The sequence below is a fragment of the Cydia splendana genome, chromosome 2, assembly GCF_910591565.1.
Source record: "Cydia splendana chromosome 2, ilCydSple1.2, whole genome shotgun sequence".
In the NCBI taxonomy this organism is placed as follows: domain Eukaryota; kingdom Metazoa; phylum Arthropoda; class Insecta; order Lepidoptera; family Tortricidae; genus Cydia; species Cydia splendana.
Window position 1 is genome coordinate 21073154 of NC_085961.1, and position 20777 is coordinate 21093930.

Sequence of the window (20777 nt, forward strand, 5' to 3'; positions counted from 1 at the left end):
TTTCTAGGTTCGAAATGAGTGCGCGTGCAAGTCAGTGGAATGTTAAAATAGTTTAAAAATAATAAACAAGTACGACTATGACCGTGTCTGTTACTTAAATCCAATTTGTTTACTCCAAAATCAAGCAATGTTACTATCCGGTATCCGACCGGATAGTAGGTCACTATCCGGTATCCGGCCGCATAGTAAATTAATGGCCGGGAGGCCGGATACCGAATAGTAACCGAATATTCGGTGCATCTCTAGCCTAAACCACCGGGTAAAATAATACGACCAGGCTCCAATTTCACCACGGTGACAGGTGTGACAATTGTAAAACATCACTGTTGCTGACGTCACAGGCATCCATGGGCTACGGTTACCGCTTACCATCGGGCGGGCCGTATTCCTGTTTGCCACCATCATTGTTTTATTAAAAAAAACTTTATTATATCGGAAAAAACAGATATTTCTCTTGCTAAGTTTATGACAATTGTCACAAGAAACACTACAATTGTCACGAAAATCCGACATATAACTCATTACCTGTCAAGAATTACCTACAATTCTTCTAAATCTTGACAATTGTCAGAAACTTCGCAAAAGAAATATCTGTTTTTTCCGATATAATAAAGTTTTTTTAAATATTACAATGATGGTGGCAAACAGGAATACGGCCCGCCCGATGGTAAGTGGTAACCGTAGCCCATGGATGCCTGTGACGTCAGCAACAGTGATTTTACAATTGTCGCACCTGTCACCGTGGTGAAATTGGGGCCAGAGACGACCCAGGACAGACGCTCCTGAACCGCTAAGGAGAACCGACCCCAAGTAAATGGGATAAGGCTAGGAAGAAGAAGTAGGTTACCGGATAACAAATTACCAATTGAATTGAAGTTGCTCACAAATGCCAACTAGATTAACACATTCGGCCCAATTCGAACTTTAAGATTCGTCAATTAATATATCTATGTAGAAACAATAATATATGGCTTAGATATGTCAGTGTCAAATGTGACGTTTCTTCAAACAAAAACGCCACTTTTGACACTAACACATCTAATCTATATCGTTTCTAGATCTATTAATTGACGTATCTTAAAGTTCGAATCGGGCAGTTTCAGTGCCAGGGCAAGCTGCGCGCTACGAGCGTAGCCGATAACATGGGAAAGCCCGTATTTAGCGAAAAGCTAATAAGCACCTACGAACAGAGAACCCGCCTAGCGGTTCGCTGGCAGTGAATGTGTTAAAAATAAATCAAAACCTTTTCTACTGAAGAAATGCTTCTATTCAGTACAGAAATATTTGTTGGATGACGTTACAAGATATTAGGTAGTTGGGTATATACCTAGTTTTGTACCTTTAGGATAGAGTAGATATGATATTATTTGTGGCTTTCCATCACAGAAGGGTTCTTATGCTTCTAGTGCAATAAGGACGTTTCCATCTGAAATTACAATATAAATTCTGTTAAAAAGGCCCCTATTGCAGATGAAGCATAAGGACCCTTCTGTGATGGAAACCCACATTTATATTAATCTAATTCGCACTTTTACTTGTAATAATGAATAATATGCTGATAATGAATAAGTCTAAATTGAAATGTATGTAATAATTAAAATAAGGTAAAGATATAACACAAAACTCTCGCGTCAGCTGAAACGTCGGAATTTAAGTTAAAATCAATGAAATTGTATCGCGGTAGATCCGTTTGTGTAATTAAATAAGGTTAAGATAATTATAGTAAAAATTCAAACCCAAAGTTTATTGCTATACCTACTGAAAAAAATAAATTAAATTGAACATTTTAGGTAATGGCGCTAGATTAGTTAGATACTTTATACATTTTACCATCATAGATCCATGAAGCGTTGCAGTAAACACAAAACAGTGCCTTTATATAAATAATGTTTGAACAGATACGTGGCTATAGTGAAGCCCCTACAGCACCGGCTCAGCCGAAGCGTGGCGCGCGCTGCCCTCCTGACCGTGTGGTGCGCAAGCGCCCTACTGGCGCTGCCGAGCCTGCTTTACTCTGACACATACAAGAAGAAGTAAGTTTCTGAAATACCAGTAACTTAGTACACAACGCTACAGCAGTAACACGGGTGCACTGTGCCGTAGGCAAGCGCGCTGACATTGCTGCCCAACCTAAAGGGGTCCACTGATGAACAGTCCGCCGGCCGGTATCGGCCTGTCAGTTAGAACAAAATTTTGACAGGTCCGAACAACTGACAGGCCGATACCGTCCGGCGGACTGTTAATCAGTGGGCCCCTTAACTTACTCTACTCTAGAAAATGTACCTAAGTTTTTGGAATAATAGTGGCGTTTGTACATTCTGCACGGTAACAGCCTCTCTCGTATCTCAATATGTTTTGTGCAACTTTGTCTACTACCAAATTCATGTTTCCCCTTATTGTTACACTCGAGCTATAAAGATTCTTTATGAGCGCTCCCAATGAATTTATAAGTGTATAAAGTGGAAGACGGATTTTAGATGTAAAATAGGTACCAAAATAACGAGAGATCTGGCTATATTCATTGTCTTCTAAATAAAATGCTTACCTATCTCCAATTTTGTGTTGATAATTACTCGGAGCAATTTATAACAATAGCTATAGAATTTACCACGAACAAGGTCTTTTCTCTGCTTTCTTGGCATAAATTTATAAATAACTGGAGCTTTTTTATTCCCAACGATGTGGCTTAGTTATTATTGAAATAGTACATTGGGCAACGAGGGGGGTAAGTAAAATTTTGCAAACGAGGTCTATAGATTCACGACAGCCGTAGGCTGGAGTGAATTAAATACTCGAGTTCTCAATATTTTTACCCCAGAGTTACACACAATGTTTGCAAAGAAAAATCTAAGTTTAGAGGAAATGATTTTTAAGGCCTATGTAATAAGAATATGCAATACTTTTCCTTATTCTGAAAACACTCAACATTTTTTGTGTATTTTATTCGAAACAAACTTAAGCATGACTGAAAGCGTGTTTTAAAGTCGGACGCTCCGGAAGGAAAGCTTTTTCATTAATTACCTACTGCAAAGCCTGTTATAAGCTTGTGGCTTCTCTAACTTGTTATAATAGCTTTTTACTCTGGAACAAGGGTATTAAATTTCGATAAGTAGATTATTAGGCAGTCATATTATTCTATCAACGTTTTTAGTTTTCCTGATATGGTCAAAAACATCAAAACCTAGGTGATACAGCATTATTATTTAAGTTAGTAGGTTTTCAATGATAAACTCTAGAGCCGTTTCCGAGATCTCCGAAATATATTGCTCGTTCTAAGGTATAAGATAAATAAAAATGTTTCTGATGATTATTTTAAGGGTAACTACGTAACTTTGAACTTCGCGGTGAAAGGGCTTCTTAAAAATTTCTAGAAATCTGAACTCCAAACAAATTAATCATGCCCGTAAACCGCCGCGCCGAGTAAACTTAAATTGTTTTTCCTGTGACCATTATTTTATTTTTTCTTTAGTTCTAAGTTTTTTCGCAATAAAATAGACTGATGGTATATTAATGTATAAGTAAATATAGTATACCTAGTACATATTTATGTGAGAAAACAACTCAACTGTCGAAAGGACTGGTATTCTACCTATACTACTACAAATAAAAGTTCTTGCCATTATAGGTAGGTAGCTACCGATTTATTTGAATACCTTTTGCTCTTGTCCAAATTCTTATTGTCCGTAATTTGTTTCTTTGGAATGCCATCCTTAAGATTGGAATTTGGAAGTGTTTATTTTTCTATTATATTTCTTGTTGTTGCAATTGTAATACCAATCTAATACAAAACACTTTTACAGGTATATAAACGGTGAAAGAGAAATATGCTTCATTAAATGGCCAGACGGTAGCTACCCTACATCTAAGACGGATTATTGGTAAGAAAATAGAATTTAATATGTTACATAGTACTGTCTTACATAAGTAATTTGTTTTTGTAGAGTCAACCGGAATACTGGCAAATCTGCTAGACTTCTGCGGTACCTAATACATTCATTCTACTGACAGTAAGAATCTTTTGTTTATAGCTCGTGTCTCCTAGAATAAGTGATTTTATAAATGTTTTCATTTTAAGATACCTATAAAAGTATCTATAATGCACAAGCATATAGATATATAATTATAGTTTCGTCGGACATCCCCTTTAACATTTATAATTGGAGTGAATTGGATAAGGAAGTAATTTCAAACATTCCTACTTTAATTTTCAAGTTAAAACTCACTTTATTTTGATCACAGATGGGAAGTATGGGAAGATCGGCGGATCCGGATCCGGATGATTTCATACATTTTGGATCCGGATTGCAAACCCTACTCCTGAGTATACGTACCTACTTACTTGTTCAAATAAGGCGCTCTCACTTATGTAAATAGTTTACTCATATTGTACGTAGATAATAATGTTTGACCCAATATTTAGTCCATCATTTTCACTTACCTAAGTAATAAGACTGGTACCTAGATGTGTACATTAAAAAACGACAGCACGGTGTCAACGTACTCGTAACTTAACTGGAACTAAAAGGTAACTAAAAGCTTAACGCTCATGTTTCTCTACAGCTACAACCTAGTGTTCCTGGGTGTGACATACGTGCTGCCCATGACCGTGATGGTGTGGGCGTACGTACGCATGAGCGCGGCGCTGCGCGGGCGCGCAATCGGCGAGTGCACGCACCATCAGATGCAGGTGGTCAGAGCCAAACGGAAGGTTAGTTGTGGTTCAATACTTACTGACGTTCCTTTTTTCAGGGCCACGAAATGTACGATCCTAGCGTGCACACTTGGAGCGTGTGCGCTTCATGGACTAGCCGTTACACCCACAACGCTACCGAGTTTCGTAAGCAGCTGGAGTTGCAAGCATCCATAGGGTCATGCATATGCTTGTTTGCAATCGGCGTGGTATAAGAAAATGATGATGAGTTAATAAAACAAATAATTCTCCAAAACAAAGCTGATTCAAGGAAGTTGTTCTCGTTTCGTAGTTGGCAACTCGTATTTAGTTACAATATGAAACTTATTATACATATACCTAGGTACCAATTAACTGTACCTTTTATAGACGTCTATTTGATTTAAACCCTAAACCAAACTTTGATTATTATTGAATTTGAATAGACCTTCATCGCATATTAATTTAAATTAAATCACAACTCAATTAGAGCGGATTTTAGTTTCTGTAACTGCGTTCCTCTGTATTGGTTGATTGAGAATAAAGACTAGGTACGAGTAAATGTTTATCAACCATTCACTTACTTTCATTATAATTCCTTTTAATTTTGAATTTGCACCTTGGCCCTACCGCTAGCGGTGTATTTCCCAAATCAGATCATGGTAAATTCTCGAATGGACAAAAGTATATTTGACCTTGCGCGACTCAGAGCTAAACGAAAAGTCCACTCAACTGCAATCACAGAAGTTCTCTACGCTGATGACGTTTGCCTTATGGCACATACCCTAGAAGATTTGCAAAGGTATCTGGACAACTTAGACGATTCTTGTCGTAAGTTCGGATTGGTGATCAGCGCGTCGAAAACCCAGATTCTTAAACAACCTGCACGAGGCAAATCTGCGAACGACGCTGCTGTTTACCTTAGCGGCAATGCTTTGGATGAAGTAGGAACTTTTCGTTACCTTGGGAGTCTATTGCGAAGCGACAATCGTCTCGAGTCCGAGATATCTTCAAGGATCGCAAAAGCTGCTGCAGCCTTTGGCGGACTCAATCAACGAGTTTGGAAATCACACGACCTTAGCCTCCGGACTAAACTCGCCGTTTACAAAGCAATAATTTTACCTTTGTTGCTTTATGCTTCGGAGACCTGGTGCCTGTACAAGGGAGACATCAAACGTCTAGACTCTTTTCATTTAAAGTGTCTCCGGGCAATTCTTCGGCTGAGATGGCAGGATCGTGTTCCAAACTCGGAGGTTCTGCGTCGTACTGGCATGTCGGGTATGGAATGCCTACTCATGAATGGTCAACTGCGTTGGTGTGGACACCTTGTACGCATGCCACCATCAAGATTGCCTAAAGTTGTGTTTTACTCCGAACTAGCTTCGGGTAAACGCAAGGCCGGTGGACAATATCTGCGGTACAAGGACGTCCTGAAACGCCACCTGTCGGCCACCGGCTTATCGTGTGAATCGTGGGAGGAGCTTGCAACTCGGAGATCGGACTGGCGAACTGCGGTCAACACTGGTCTCAACGACTTCGAAAGTGCACGCCTCGAAGATCTTGACGCTAAACGCCAGCTTCGAAAAGCTCGGCCCAAGCCCTCCTACACATACACTTACGACTCAAATGGCGAGCTTTACTGCATGTCTTGCGGCCGGAAGTTTAAAACAAAACTCGGTTTCGCAAGTCACGTTCGAGCCCATGCACGTCAGAATTTACAGAATACCTGATACTGATTTGTCCGGGTGTCGCCGTCGACGGATACGTCTGGGAGGACATCATCATCATCATTTCCCAAAATTGCAATAATCAATTTTTTTTCACTTTGTGTTCTTTGCTGGTGCTCTATAAGACATTGCATCATGGCAAATTGTATTTTGTACAATAGGTTAAAAAAATGTTTTTTGGGGACAGTGGACCTGAAAATTTAAACAAAAAAGAAAACAAATCAATCGGCGGAGAGACAGAGAAAAAGTTATTTTCTGGAGTGTTTTCAAAATCTTAAAACCGTTCTTAGACGCCTTCCTAAATACCTATTCATTACTAATTCAATTACTCTACCCTACTCTACTTGATGGTGCCTCGAACTTTTGCGGTTCACAATCACCGAAATGAAGTCTGCAAAGTCCCGTGAGTTTATTGAGTAAGTAAAACTTTGCCTTAAGAATAAGGTAAGTATAATTACGCATTCGATACTTTGTTGCTGAAGTTTTGTGATCTTAATAGGTAATCGGAAAACGTCGGCTTTTTTCTGAGATCTGAATAATCGAATAATTGGACATATTTATGCACACAAATGTGCACCTATAGGCCTAAACCTGCAGTGGCCAGGGCTAGAATTGAACCAGTGTTCTTTGTATTCACGGCAGAGGCCTAAAACCGCTCGGCCACCCGGGTCACGTCTCGGTGGCAAGGCGCGAATTTTCTTATGTAAATATAACCTCTGCAGTGCTTAGAAAATAAACAGTTTTTTTCGTTAATTTTTACAATATTCATTATTTTAACCAGAAACGTAGCGACTTAAATTTGGTTCACTTAAAATCGTCAATGTGAAGTTTACACATAGCGATTTGTTGCCAAAGTAACGTAACACGAGAGATGACGCACCGCGGATTTTAGGGTACCGTGAAATGGGGTGAGTAGGGTCAAAACTGAAATTCAAACCTCGATAACATTTTATTTTTACATATGAAAACTGAATGGTGTATATAATAAGTGTTCCGGACGTTTGTATTTTAGTTTTTATTGAAGTGAAAACTTCTCTAGCGGCGCTGAGCACTTTTTGAGGTGGGGAAAAAATGATAAACTCGAGACAGCGTAAGGCGTAACGCGTAAGGCGTCTCTCCTCTCTTTCTACCGCACGGCGAAAATGTATGCCTGAGCCTGCTGTTTCATGTACCTAGGCGGCGCAGGGCGCTTGCGTGAGTTTATGTTATGTGTGACGGACAATGTTATTCACCAAGGAACTTTAGTCATAACGTATCATAATCAGGCCAATTATTTAAAACTGGACTTTGATATTAAGCAATAAAGCTCAATGTTCTAATCTTGTACGGGCTGAAATACGAGGATCTCACAGTTACATTCTAACTTTATATCACTCCAATATAATTCAATAAAGCTACATCTTGATGAAATCGCTAATAAAAGTTAACTCTAGTACTGGTGAATAAAACTCAAAATATCATGACCAAATATATTTAGATGCGAGGTCTGCAAGGTTACAATTTCTATTCGAATTTTAAACAATTAACGCTACAAATTTAAGCTCACTGGCCAGCAATTTCGGAACTAAAGTTTTTCAATAGGAAGGAGGACGGGTCAATTATACATCGTGCTGCAGACATTTTGGACTAGTCATTGAGTTTTCACTTCTGTCGGCACTCCCGGAGTGCAACCCGTTGTTTATTTTTATTTTGGGTAGTTCCATTTCATAACTTTGACGATAAAGAGGAAAACCCACCTCACCCCGTAGTTCCTCGTATTTGGGGTGAGAGGGGTTTTCATACAAAGGTGATTTTGGAAGATTGTTGGATCTTTTTTTTTTATTATGCGTATTACTATAGCTACATTTTAAATTGGAATACTTTATTTTTGTAGCAGTAGCCTTAAAATCCCTTCTCACCCCCCTCTCAAACCTTCTCTCCCCATGCATAATCCACCTCTCCCCGCGAAACCTACACACCCCGTTTTACGGTAATCCACTTTACAATAAATCGCCATGTGCAACAATCGCCATCACCCTCAACGGAAAACAAGGCATTTACTTTCGTTATGTGTTAAAAAAATCACATAGCTTTTTTTTGTACAAATGTTGTTCTATGTTCACATATCGGAATTAGTTATTTATGGTTATTTTCAAAACTAATAAAGATATTTAAAAAATATTTATGTGGGTCGACGGGATTTAAAAAAGGAATTAAAATATGCCAAAATCAAAAAATAGTAAAAAAACACAGCGGTTATTTTATTCGCACCGACGATAAGTTAAAAAAATCATAAAAAATAATCAACCAATATTAAAATTTAAAATAATAGGACCTTAACCGTCAAGTTTTATCATTTACCTTAAATAAAATGAAAATTTGAATGGCAACAGATAAACAAAGTGATATTTCCCTTTAACCTCCCACCTTCCTATAAAAAAATAACTGCTATAGAAACCTTTGTCGCACAAATATAAACTCTGTGATGCGAAAAATTACAGTGATGGCCACGTGTAAAAGATAAAGGTTTTATAACAACTTCAAAGGCGCTACTGCAGCTGTTCAGCCGGCGTGTGATGAATAGCGTTATCCACGTGATAAAAATATGCGTAACTTTTAAGAGGCTAGTACGGCTAGTAACGTCGTCTACGTTACCGGGACAATAATTCAAGAAAACCGGCCAAGTGCGAGTCGGACTTGCGTTCTAAGAGTTCTATAATAACACATTTTTTTTCCATAAGAACGATTTACGGTTGACTTTTCTTATAGCTTTTTCTGTATCTATGGGTACTAAAGAATCTATTTAAAAAAAAATAGGATCATTAATTTTAGAGGTGAGAGGAGAGGAGGGGGATTGGGATGAAGGTTCCCAAATAACTTCAAAATTAAAATCCTCACAACAAGCCCTTTCATAACCGGGACAATTTCATTAACAACTAAACATACTGCCTTCCGGGATTTCTTTTTGTGGGAATGCTGCAAGCACGAAGTGTACGGAACCTGACCCAGCAACAAGGGTGAATTAAAAGCATCCATCGTCAGAATTATCGAAGCCATACCCCGAGCGACGTTACAAGCCACGTACGATGAACAACGTTTTAGTCCGATGCAGAGCTTGCATTAAATAGCATGGTGGACGTTAAAACCAATGACCTTTCAGTAGTAATGTTTTAAACAATAAATTCCTTAATGTATTTCATTACGTATATCGCTAATGAGATAAGTAAATGTGAACCAAAACGGATTTATTAAACTTTGTGTAGCAACATTCGTGCGTCACCCTGTATTTCTGAGTAGAAAATTTGTAGGATTCTTGCATATATGTATATATGTCGCAGTCGGATCGTATAATCCGCCGTATTACATTACGGCTAGCCGTTTTCAAAAACAGGGGCGTTTTGAAATGCGGCGGGTTAACGATTAGCCGGATTGAATGCGGCTGAATGAGAATCCGCCGGAATGTATTCGGCGCCATACGTTCTTCAACACGGCTAGCCGTAATGTAATACAGCGAGTCATTAGCCGCCGCTTTGACAGTTTTTAGTTCCCATTTTTAACACCCGTGGCGCTGCCTGACAAACGCTGGGGTGTCCATCAAATCTGGAGTTCGTCGGACTGTTTCTTTTCAAAAAACATTTCTTTCGCAACTTAACTAGACGGAGCCCCGCTTCGCGGGGCTCCTATTTCTGAGCGGTTTGCCCTTCGGGCATCTGAAGCTACCTAACGAACCTAACCTACCTACCTATTGATTTAGTGAGACGTCCGTGAAAACATTACACTTTGGGGAAAAAAGCGTAGGTAGGTAAGTAGGTTAGGTTTGTTAGGTAGCTTCAGATGCCCGAAGGGCAAACCGCCCAGAAATAGGAGCCCCGCTTGCGGGGCTCCGTCTATTTAAGTTGCGAAGGAAATGTTTTGGAAAATAAACACATGTAGTGCGGTGGGACCGTGGTAAAAATAAATTAAATTGCAAACATTGTCAAACTCAGGTTACGTAGGCGACCGAAAGAACTGGTCACTCTACAATCTAAAATAGTAGTACGATGCGGCTAAACGTTGGCCGCCTTATTGAAGAACGTATCGCAATGACAATCCGGCTAATCGTCGAACCGCCGCATTTCAAAACGCCCCTGTTTTTGATAACGGCTAGCCGTAATGTAATACGGCGGATTATACGATCTGACTACGACATATATATACTAGCGACCCGCCCCGGCTTCGCACGGGTTACACAAAACCTTAACCAATTATACACCTAAACCTTCCTCAAGAATCACTGAGAAAAACCGCATGAAAATCCGTTCAGGAGTTTTTGAGTTTATCGCGAGCATACATACACACAAACAGACAGACGCGGCGGGGGACTTTATTTTATAAGGTGTAATATATAATCTAAGTAGGTATATTCGTATATTTCTTTAAAAGAACTATACTGGGTTTGTTTCAAAACTCTTAAATAGTAAATAAACTTAAATTAAAATGTCGAACTTACGATTATAAGCCTGATCGATAGATATTTCATAAATGGTACGTGTTGATAATATCTGTATCCACCTAAATGTATTTCTATTTTTGTGTAAAAAAACTAATTGGCCGTGAAATGTATCTAACTATGATAAAAGCTAAGAAAAACGAAAAAATATTTGGCAAGGTTTCACTCGTGTAGCCATTTCCGGTGTTTTCCCATGAACATGTACATCGCATTCGGGGCATTTTGCAGGCAAATCATTGAGTGAAAATCTTCTATTTACCTACTAGTTAGGTACTATTTATAGTCTGTATCTTTAGGTATCTAAATAAAAGTAAACAAACAATTTGTACATTTTCGGGTAGTTATAATATTTATTGGTTAACCGACCAATTACAAAACCGCCTGGATCAGTTACTGGACGACCTGACTTTAACCTACATTATTTGATCGTGTAATGTTTTCATCTATCCTCAACTGGCTTAAGGAGTCATTTGAGGGTAGATTTTATTTACTTTTATTTAAATACCTATAGTCTGTATCTTTAGGTATTTAAATAAAAGTAAACAAATAATTTGTACATTTTCGGGTAGTTATAATATATATTGGTTAACCGACCAATTACAAAACCGCCTGGATCAGTCACTGGACGACCTGACTTTAACCTACAATATTTGATCGTGTAATGTTCTCATCTATCCTCAACTGGCATAAGTAGTAGGTTGAGTAAGGTCATTTAGCATGCACTTTAGTCTCAGGCGATGCCGCTTGGCACGATTGTTCCTTAGGTCAAACAAAGTTGATCTGGCCCGGTAGCCGGGAGATCGTACCATGCAGACCCCCTAAAAAGGGGTGGTGAAAGGGTCGGCTCCCCAGGTCCAATCTATGCTATATTCCTTCCTAGTCTTAGCAACTAGGGCAAGTTATATATCATTTTCGTACAATTTAAGGACAGGGAATTCATTTTCGAAATAATGATTATACCTTTCCAATTTCCATACAAAAAAATATATTTTTGTACAAAAAATTAAAATGTTATGTATTTTTATTTTGACAATTTTGGATGTTACAACTGCAGTGTGGAGATTTGCACTAAATAAAAAATGGAACGATGTAGCCCATGTATTCTTTATTCTGAAAAATATCGCTTTATAGTAGGCATTCATACATTTTTTCGTAATAAAAAAATAATATATAACGCGTGGCGGTAACGATTTCCATACAAATGGAACTATGCATAAAGTCAAAGATTAAAAATGTTTACTAAAACACTGAATTTGGCATTTTAAAAGTTTAAATATAATGTTTTAATGATTTTTCCATGCGTTTTTGCCCTTTTTTGGCACAAATTTGATGTTTTTATTTTTATTCCATACAAACTATCCCCCCCCCCATTTCCCCCCTTAAGGGTAGATATTTTTAAATTTGTTTTTATAACTAACTTATACCTTTTGTAATTAATCGATGTTCAAACTTTCAGGTTAAAATATTCAGTAGTTTAGGATCTACATGTGTTTGAGCTAAAGACATATTATTTCATAATATCCCATACATTTTAATATCTATCTAACAAAACTGCTTACTTCCAGACATCATACAATCTAAACCCCTGAAGATATGAAGCTGAAATTTTCAACATCAATTAAATGCAACAGGTTTAAGTTTAAGATAAAATAAAATTTTATAAAATCAACCCTTAAGGTGGGGAAATGGGGGGGGGAGGGGAGAAAGTTTGTATGGAAGAAAAATACAAACAACAAATTTGTACCAAAAAAGGGCAAATACGCATAAAAAAATTATTAAAACATTATATTTAAACTTTTAAAATGCCAAATTCAGTGTTTTAGTAAACATTTTTAATCTTTGACTTTGGGCATAGTTCCATTTATATGGAAATCGTTACCGCCACGCGTTATATATTATTTTTTTATTACGAAAAAATGTATGAATGCCTACTATAAAGTGATATTTTTCAGAATAAAGAATACATAAACTACATCGTTCCATTTTTTATGTAGTGCAAATCGCCACACTGTGATTGTAACATCCAAAATTGTCAAAAAAAATTACATAACATTTTAATTTTTTGTACATAAATATATTTTTTTGTATGGAAAGGTATAATATTTATTTCGAAAATTATACGAAAATGATATATAACTTGCCCTAGTTGCTAAGACTAGGAAGGAATATAGCCTATGGAATATATTGGACCTGGGGAGCCGACCCTTTCACCACCCCTTTTTAGGGGGTCTGCATGGTACGATCTCCCGGCTACCGGGCCAGATCAACTTTGTTTGACCTAAGGAACAATCGTGCCAAGTGGCATCGCCTGAGACTAAAGTGCATGCTGTTCCATACATTTGTGTTCCTTACTAAACCTACTATAAGAAGTCATTTGAGGGTAGATTTAGTTTACTTTTATTTAAATACCTAAAGATACAGAGTATAGTAATAAGAATTAGGCAAAGATATATTTCCCTTATCAGCAAATAAATACCTGGGGGCCGATTTTTGAATTTCGACCACTCGATTTCGTGTATTTCGTTCAATAATATCTCCAGTACCCGGCATTTAAATTCTACTAATAGAATTGAAAACGAGTGGTCAATACCACTCGATTCCCAATTTCTATCGCTCGTATTTCAAAAATTAGCATTTCGCTGTTTTCCACCGATTTTCGAGTGACGAAATCGAGCGCTCGAAATTCAAAAATCGCCCTCCTGAGTGACTTATGTAAATGCGAAGTACCAAATACAATGTAAAAAAAATTGTAGGTACCTATATTTTTCTATGGTGTATTATGTTGGTATGCATTCATACGTGAAAGATAGGTACATACAAATCTTTTTATTTACTATTATGTTAACTTGGAATATACCTATTTGTAGGTAGGTAATAGTAGTTTATGTGACTGCTACATAATGAAAGGCATTAAAATACGAGTGTGGGTTTATGAAACGAATGAAATGAGTTTCATAATAGTATCACACGAGTGTTTTAATGCCTTATTATGTATAGTTACATACACTGCTTTATCTACACACATATTATAAACTTTCTATGATATATTCACTAACCTCATATTAAAGCCGACATTGGGGCACTTTCCTCTCTGGCGGAACTCGCTGATATGAGGTGGCGTCTCCGAAATGTCTTTATCGCACATTTTACACGAAACTTTTGTTATAGTTACTTTAAAAACAACAAAACAAATTATTTTTTACTTACAAACTAATTAAAAGATAAACTGAGTCGCTTAACTTCAAACTCGGGTAAATCCATCTGTCAGATTATGCGATTTTGGTATTATGAAAAGGTAATAGGGTAGATATTTGCTGAGAGGGTCGAATAGATTTACCCGAGTTTGAAGTTAAGCGACACAACTGTACGTCAAATGGCGGCAAATGAAAACTTTTTTCACGCATGTCACGCGTCCGTAGTTTTTTTTTTTAATTTAGAGACAAACTAGAGTCGGGGTCGGTTACCATATCGTCCGATACCAACTTACATGCGAGATTTGTCAATATTGTATGCAATTGTCATTTGATTTCGAATAAAACGTCATCTCGACTGATATTAGAATAGGGGTCAAATCAAATTACTTTTTTTTTCAGAGATGTTCGAAATTTGAATGCATTACCAAATCGATTTTGATATAGTAATGAAGCTATTACCACATTTTCACAAATAAGAAATTTACGGATTTTGAAGGCATCATAGAGAGTTTATGATATGTGTGTAGATAAACATATTTATAACTCGCTTTATGCTAACACTAGCTTCTACCCGCGACTTCGTCTGCGTGGAATGATGATGACAATGATTTATAAAAACTACTTACCCTATGTCCTTTCTCGGGGCCCCAACTATCTCCATACACAAATTTAATCGGTTCAGCGGTTCAAGCGTGAAGAGGTCAGACTAGCAATGCACTCACGAGAACTTTCCAAAGTTGCGAAACTTCCACATGAGAATTTCTCGGTAACTTCTAAGAATGTTCTCGAGAACGAGAATTTATTTATTTATCGTAGTTTATACCATGAATATTCACGATAGTTTAGGTGTAGTCCTTACCCCCAGAAAATTCCGACTTTTGGTCTACCGCTTCCGGTCAGAAAAATGTATGACGGCCCGGCCAAACGGTCAGACCTAGGTGGGGGGTGCTCGACCAAATGTCATAGAGGGACCCTGGCAGTTTTTGACGCCGCCATTTTTTTTTCAATATGGCCGACTTTTTTTTTTAATTTTTCTAGTTTGTCCTAGCGCGCTAAAATTTTGGCCACGGAATCTCGGGGTCCCCTAGATACCTATGAAAATTTTTTTTTTGGAAAAATGGTCCAATTGCGGGAAAATTGGCCGCTTTTATTTTGTATGGCAACTTTTAAACGGTGCGCGATAGGTGGGGGGTCCTAGCAATGCACGCACGAGAATTTTCCAAAGTTGCGAAATTTTCCACATGAGAATTTCTCGGTAACTTCTGAGAATGTTCTCGAGAACGAGAATTTATTTATTTATCGTAGTTTATACCATGAATATTCACGATAGTTTAGGTGTAGTATCCTTACCCCCAGAAAATTCCGACTTTTGGTCTACCGCTTCCGGTCAGAAAAATGTATGACGGCCCGGCCAAACGGTCAGACCTAGGTGGGGGGTGCTCGACCAAATGTCATAGAGGGACCCTGACAGTTTTTGACGCGGCCATGTTTTTTTCAATATGGCTGACTTTTTTTTTTAATTTTTTCAAGTTTGACCTAGTGCGCTGAAATTTTGGTCACAAAATCTCGGGGTCCCCTAGATACGTATGAAAAATTTTTTTTTTGAAAAATGCTATAATTACGGGAAAACTGGCCACTTCTATTTTGTATGGCAACTTTCAAACGGTGCGCGATAGGTGGGGGTGCTCGACCAAATGTCATAGAGGGCCCCGAGACAAAATAATTCATTCATTCAATAAACTGCATTAAAAAAAATCAAAATGGCCGACTTTTTTTTTAATTTTTTCAAGTTGGTCCGAGCGCGCTGGGATTTGACATGGCGGGAGATAGAGGCCTCTAGATTTCTATGATAAAAAACTTTTTTTGGAAAAAATCCAAGATGGCGGAACAATAAATTTCCATGTTGCAGAATGTTTTGAGAACATTCTCGAGAACGTTTCTGCTTTTTGGGAATGTTCTGCAATTTGTACATTGCTAGGGGCTCCTCGACCAAATGTCATAGAGGCCCCCGAAACAAAACAAACTGCATTAAAAAAAATCAAAATGGCCGACTTTTTTGTTTTAATTTTTCAAGTTGGTCCGAGCGCGCTGAGATTTGGCATGGCGGGAGATAGAGGCCTCTAGATTCCTATGAAAAAAAGTTTTTTTGGAAAAAATCCAAGATGGCGGAACAATAATTTCCATGTTGCAGGAATGTTCTGACAACATTCTCGAGAACGTTTCCGCTTTTTGGGAATGTTCTGCAATTTGTACATTGCTAGGTCAGACAGACGCACTTTCGGATTTATAATAATAGTATGGATATTAGTGTGAATTAGTATGGATTTCCTAACGTGTCAAAGTGATTCTTTATATACCTATTTATATGTATGTTATGAAAGTTGTCATTTTTATAAAATTGCTATTATACCATACATTTATTACTTTGAAGTGTAGGCACATCATATTTATTAAGCAATATTTTTAGATTACTGTTCACGATTTTTTTTAATATATTTTTTTTATTTTAAATTAAACGTAAGGTCGAGTTCACAAACATCTTTACAAGCTAATGTTCCAAAAATATATTTACACATCTCTAAGACATTACAAACTATAATAATGGTCGTATAAATATATTTTTGTGACGTTAGTTTGAACAGGAGTTCATTGTGAACTCGACTGTACATACAGCTTATTCAAATTCAGTACTTTTACATGTAGCGTTTTATTTCCACTTTCTATAGAACGGTCTTTAAATATACGTAAGTACATTCTATCTTATTTTTTCTCTTTCCTAGGTGGTACGAATGTTCGTGCTGGTGGTGATGGTGTTCGCCCTGTGCTGGCTGCCGTACCACGCCTACTTTGTGCTGGTGTACCACCACCAGCGTCTGGCCTCCGCACCGGTGGCGCAGCACGTGTACCTGCTCTTCTACTGGCTCGCCATGGCCAACTCCATGTTCAACCCACTTATCTACTATTGGATGAGTAATAAGTAAGTATCTGAGAATTATTCGTGTTTGATATTTAACGAGTTAAACGCCGTGGGCGGGTAAAATACATTAAACTAATAATAATGCAGTAATTAAACTAATTAACGAGTAATAAATTGAGTTATATTTAGAACTCTAATGAATAGAGCGGCTACTTTAGAAGTCAAATAGTCTATTACCCTCATCAAAGGGTTATTTACTTAGTAAAACATTTTCTATATTTTCTTATAAAAAATAATGACTTAATTAGATTGACATAAAAGACCTCCTTTTTTGAGTTCACAATTGGATAATAACATTGAATTCATTTGATGATAATTGGCTTAAATTAAATAGTTCATAATTAAGGTTACAAATATCTTCTTGCGCTATTTCGAGATACGCTGCTCAATGCGGCTTTGATTTGAAAAGGTTAAAAAGTAGGTACATACATACCCTATTCGACAAGCGAAGTTTGACGTATCGTGTTGATCTCCCGTTGAAGTGGGAAAATTCATGAGTTCTCGAATACGTACAATGTCAAAATTCGACATTAGCAATCCACAGTTAGGTGACAACCAAACCAAACCCAACCACCCCGAGTTCAGGGTTGAGTTTTGGTTGTACCAAATGATATTATCCACAGTGGATCGAATCAACACTTAATAGAATCAACATGCAATAAAATCAACTGTTCATTTGACGTGGATGCGAAGTCTGTCAGTTGTACATGTCGAATTTGGTCCCGGGCTAATTTTGTTGATGTTAACAAACACGTGTAACGTCAGAATATTACATTAATTAGGCGCAATTATTTAACCGGTTATCCCCGGGTTAGTAGAATGGTGCAAATTCTACTAACCCGGGGATAACCGGTTAAACCTGGAGTTACCATGGTTACCAGTACAATTTGACATTAGGTTATTAGAGCTTTAACCGCTTAACCCCATGTTAGTGGGATGGTGCAAGTGGGCCTTAGTAAATGTAATAATATTATAAGTTATTCAGAGCCAGTTGCTTATGGCGTAAACTAGGAGACCAATTCCAACTTTCATTGTTTGTGACTACAAATTGGTAGGTACCTTTAAATGATGTCAGTCGCCCGTGTGTCTCACTCGCGCCAATACATGTACGGACAAGTACCAGCGGCATGCACGCGCGCCTTATATCATTTTGATGTCACAATGTAAATTTGAATTGGCCTGTGGCTTCAGCAATGCGTTATTCAGCCTTATTCCATCCATTCACAACGCGTGATACATGCTTATATTGCTCTCTAATATATATTTTTTCGCCGACTGACTTAATAAATGGTAATCTTTGATGATGTTTAGGGACTTGCGTCGACATATTGGAAATCGCTATTAATATAACGATTGTCTTGAGGCTATTTATAAACGTTTTCTTATATTACTTTGGCGTAGAATGCGAACATACTCACAAGTAAATATATTTAATAAAAGGCTTGAATGTAAAAACGAGGCTGTAAAAATGTAATGTTTTTGAAATCTTTTAAGAATAAAAATATTCATCGGTAAAAGACAAAAAATGGATTTTAGATTAATACGGTGTCATTTTGACACTCAAATATCAAATACTTTGAGATTTCAGTTTAACGAGCATCTTTAAAAGCAAGTCGATTCGATGTTAGCGCCCTCGAAGTCTGCAAAGAGGGGAACGGGTCGATAAGGGTTCTATTGGTTTGAAGCAGTAAAAATTCCATACAGATATTATTATTTAAGTGACGGCCTGATTCTAACTTTATCATACGTCAAAAAATCGCTAGAGATACGATAATTATGTTTTAGTGAGAGCGTTTAAGGAAGTAATGGCCACTTGCACCATTCACTAACCCGGGATTAACCGGTTAAATCTGGAGTTACCAGTACAATTTGAAACTGGTTTAACGGTTTAACCGGTTATACCCGGGTTAGTGGCAAGGTACAGGTGGCGCTTAGTGTTCATCTCAATATTATACTATACCGACAACATACCTAACAATGTACCTAACCTATCCTGTAGCATACTTCTGTTGTTTCTCCAATAAAAAAAAGGATGGATCGGATATGCCAGTGTCAAAAGTGACGTTTTTGTTTGAAGAATCATCTCGTATCTTTAGCAAATTTTTGACGTATCTTAATGTTCGAATCAGGCCGTGGGATCAATATTAACTTTTTAATATTAATTAAGTTTTAATTATTTTCGTGTAGGTAGTAGGTTAGTGTACTGAATATAAATACAAAATTTGTTTATACTATCTTAGAACAATTAATTGGGAGAAGTTAGGAATTATTTTATTTCAAATTATTTTATTCGCTGTACAGTTAAATTACAAGTTTTTGGAACGATAATCTTTTTAATTTATTTAATTTTCTTTCATAATCAGTTTTGGGTTATAAAAATTACCTACTAACACGGGCGTAGCCAGGGGGGGGGGGGGTTTGGGGGTTCAAACCCCCCCTCGAAAAGTTCAGAATATTATTCATAGAATTAAAATAAGAACAGGCGTGCGGCATATTTCATTGATTACTAACTATTACGTATAGTATACGGTGGTTTGGATTTTGGATTTCTCCGCCATCGTCGATTATCGGATCGCATCAATTACTTTCTAAGATATGATAAAGGTGACATTCGGGTGGCGACTGCAGCAGCATTATTCTGTTGCAATGTTACTGCTGCAGCACTGTCAATTTTCGTGATAAAATGATGTGTCTGATTTCCATACTAAAAGTAAAAATGTAAAACTGTCTATCAAATTGCGTTTTTTATATCGATAAATTTTTGCGCTCGCTTCGCTCGCGTTTTCAATTACTTTCTAAGATATGACAAAGGTGACATTCGGGTGGCGACTGCAGCAGCATTACTCTGTTGCTACGTTACTGCTGCAGCACTGTCAATTTTCGTGATAAAATGATGTGACTGATTTCCATACTAAAAGTAAAAATGTACAACTGTCTATCAAATTGCGTTTTTTATATCGAAAAATTTTCGCGCTCGCTTCGCTCGCGTTTTCAGTTACTTTCTAAGATATGACAAAGGTGACTTTCGGGTGGCGACTGCAGCAGCATTACTCTGTTGCTACGTTACTGCTGCAGCACTGTCAATTTTCGTAATAAAATTATGTGACTGATTTCCATACTAAAAGTAAAAATGTACAACTGTCTATCAAATTGCGTTTTTTATATCGAAAAATTTTCGCGCTCGCTTCGCTCGCGTTTTCAGTTATTTTCTAAGATATGACAAAGGTGACTTTCGGGTGGCGACTGCAGCAGCATTACTCTGTTGCTACGTTACTGCTGCAGCACTGTCAATTTTCGTGATAAAATTATGTGACTGATTTCCATATTAAAAAGTAAAAATGTACAAGTGTCTATCAAATTGCGTTTATATATCGATAAATTTTCGCGCTCGCTCCGCTCGCGTTTTCAATTGCATTCTAGGATATGGCGACTACAGCAGCATTACGTACTCTGTTGCAAAGTTACTGCTGCGGCACTGTCAATTTTCGTGATAAAATGATATGACTGATTTCCATTCTCAGCTGTAATGCGGCAATGAACGTCACTCAATTTACCAAAAAAATTCAATGTAATCTTGATGACCCTAGGGAGAGGGGGCACCATGGTCTAGAAATGCTTAGGACATCAAAATATCTTAATCCGGCACTGGTCGTTTGCGGAGTCAAACGATTTGGGACTCGCATTTTATACACATTTCCATGCCTTCCCGGAAAAAATCGAATCATTCGCGAAAGTCTCGCAA

The 20777-nt window shown here is 37.5% G+C and overlaps 1 protein-coding gene and 1 long non-coding RNA gene across 2 annotated transcripts in view; one reads left to right on the forward strand and one right to left on the reverse strand.

The window, feature by feature from the left end:
- The window catches only part of LOC134805518 (uncharacterized), a 126712-nt gene that overhangs the window by 77243 nt on the left and 28692 nt on the right, over nucleotides 1-20777 (reverse strand). The gene's annotated exons all lie outside the window — the stretch shown is intronic.
- The window catches only part of LOC134799579 (tachykinin-like peptides receptor 86C), a 44327-nt gene that overhangs the window by 12253 nt on the left and 11297 nt on the right, over nucleotides 1-20777 (forward strand). The window contains exons 4-7 of the mRNA XM_063772014.1: nucleotides 1899-2033; nucleotides 3801-3878; nucleotides 4561-4708; nucleotides 16839-17035. Of these exons, the coding sequence (XP_063628084.1) occupies nucleotides 1899-2033; nucleotides 3801-3878; nucleotides 4561-4708; nucleotides 16839-17035 (558 nt within the window). The remainder of the gene's footprint in view (nucleotides 1-1898; nucleotides 2034-3800; nucleotides 3879-4560; nucleotides 4709-16838; nucleotides 17036-20777) is intronic.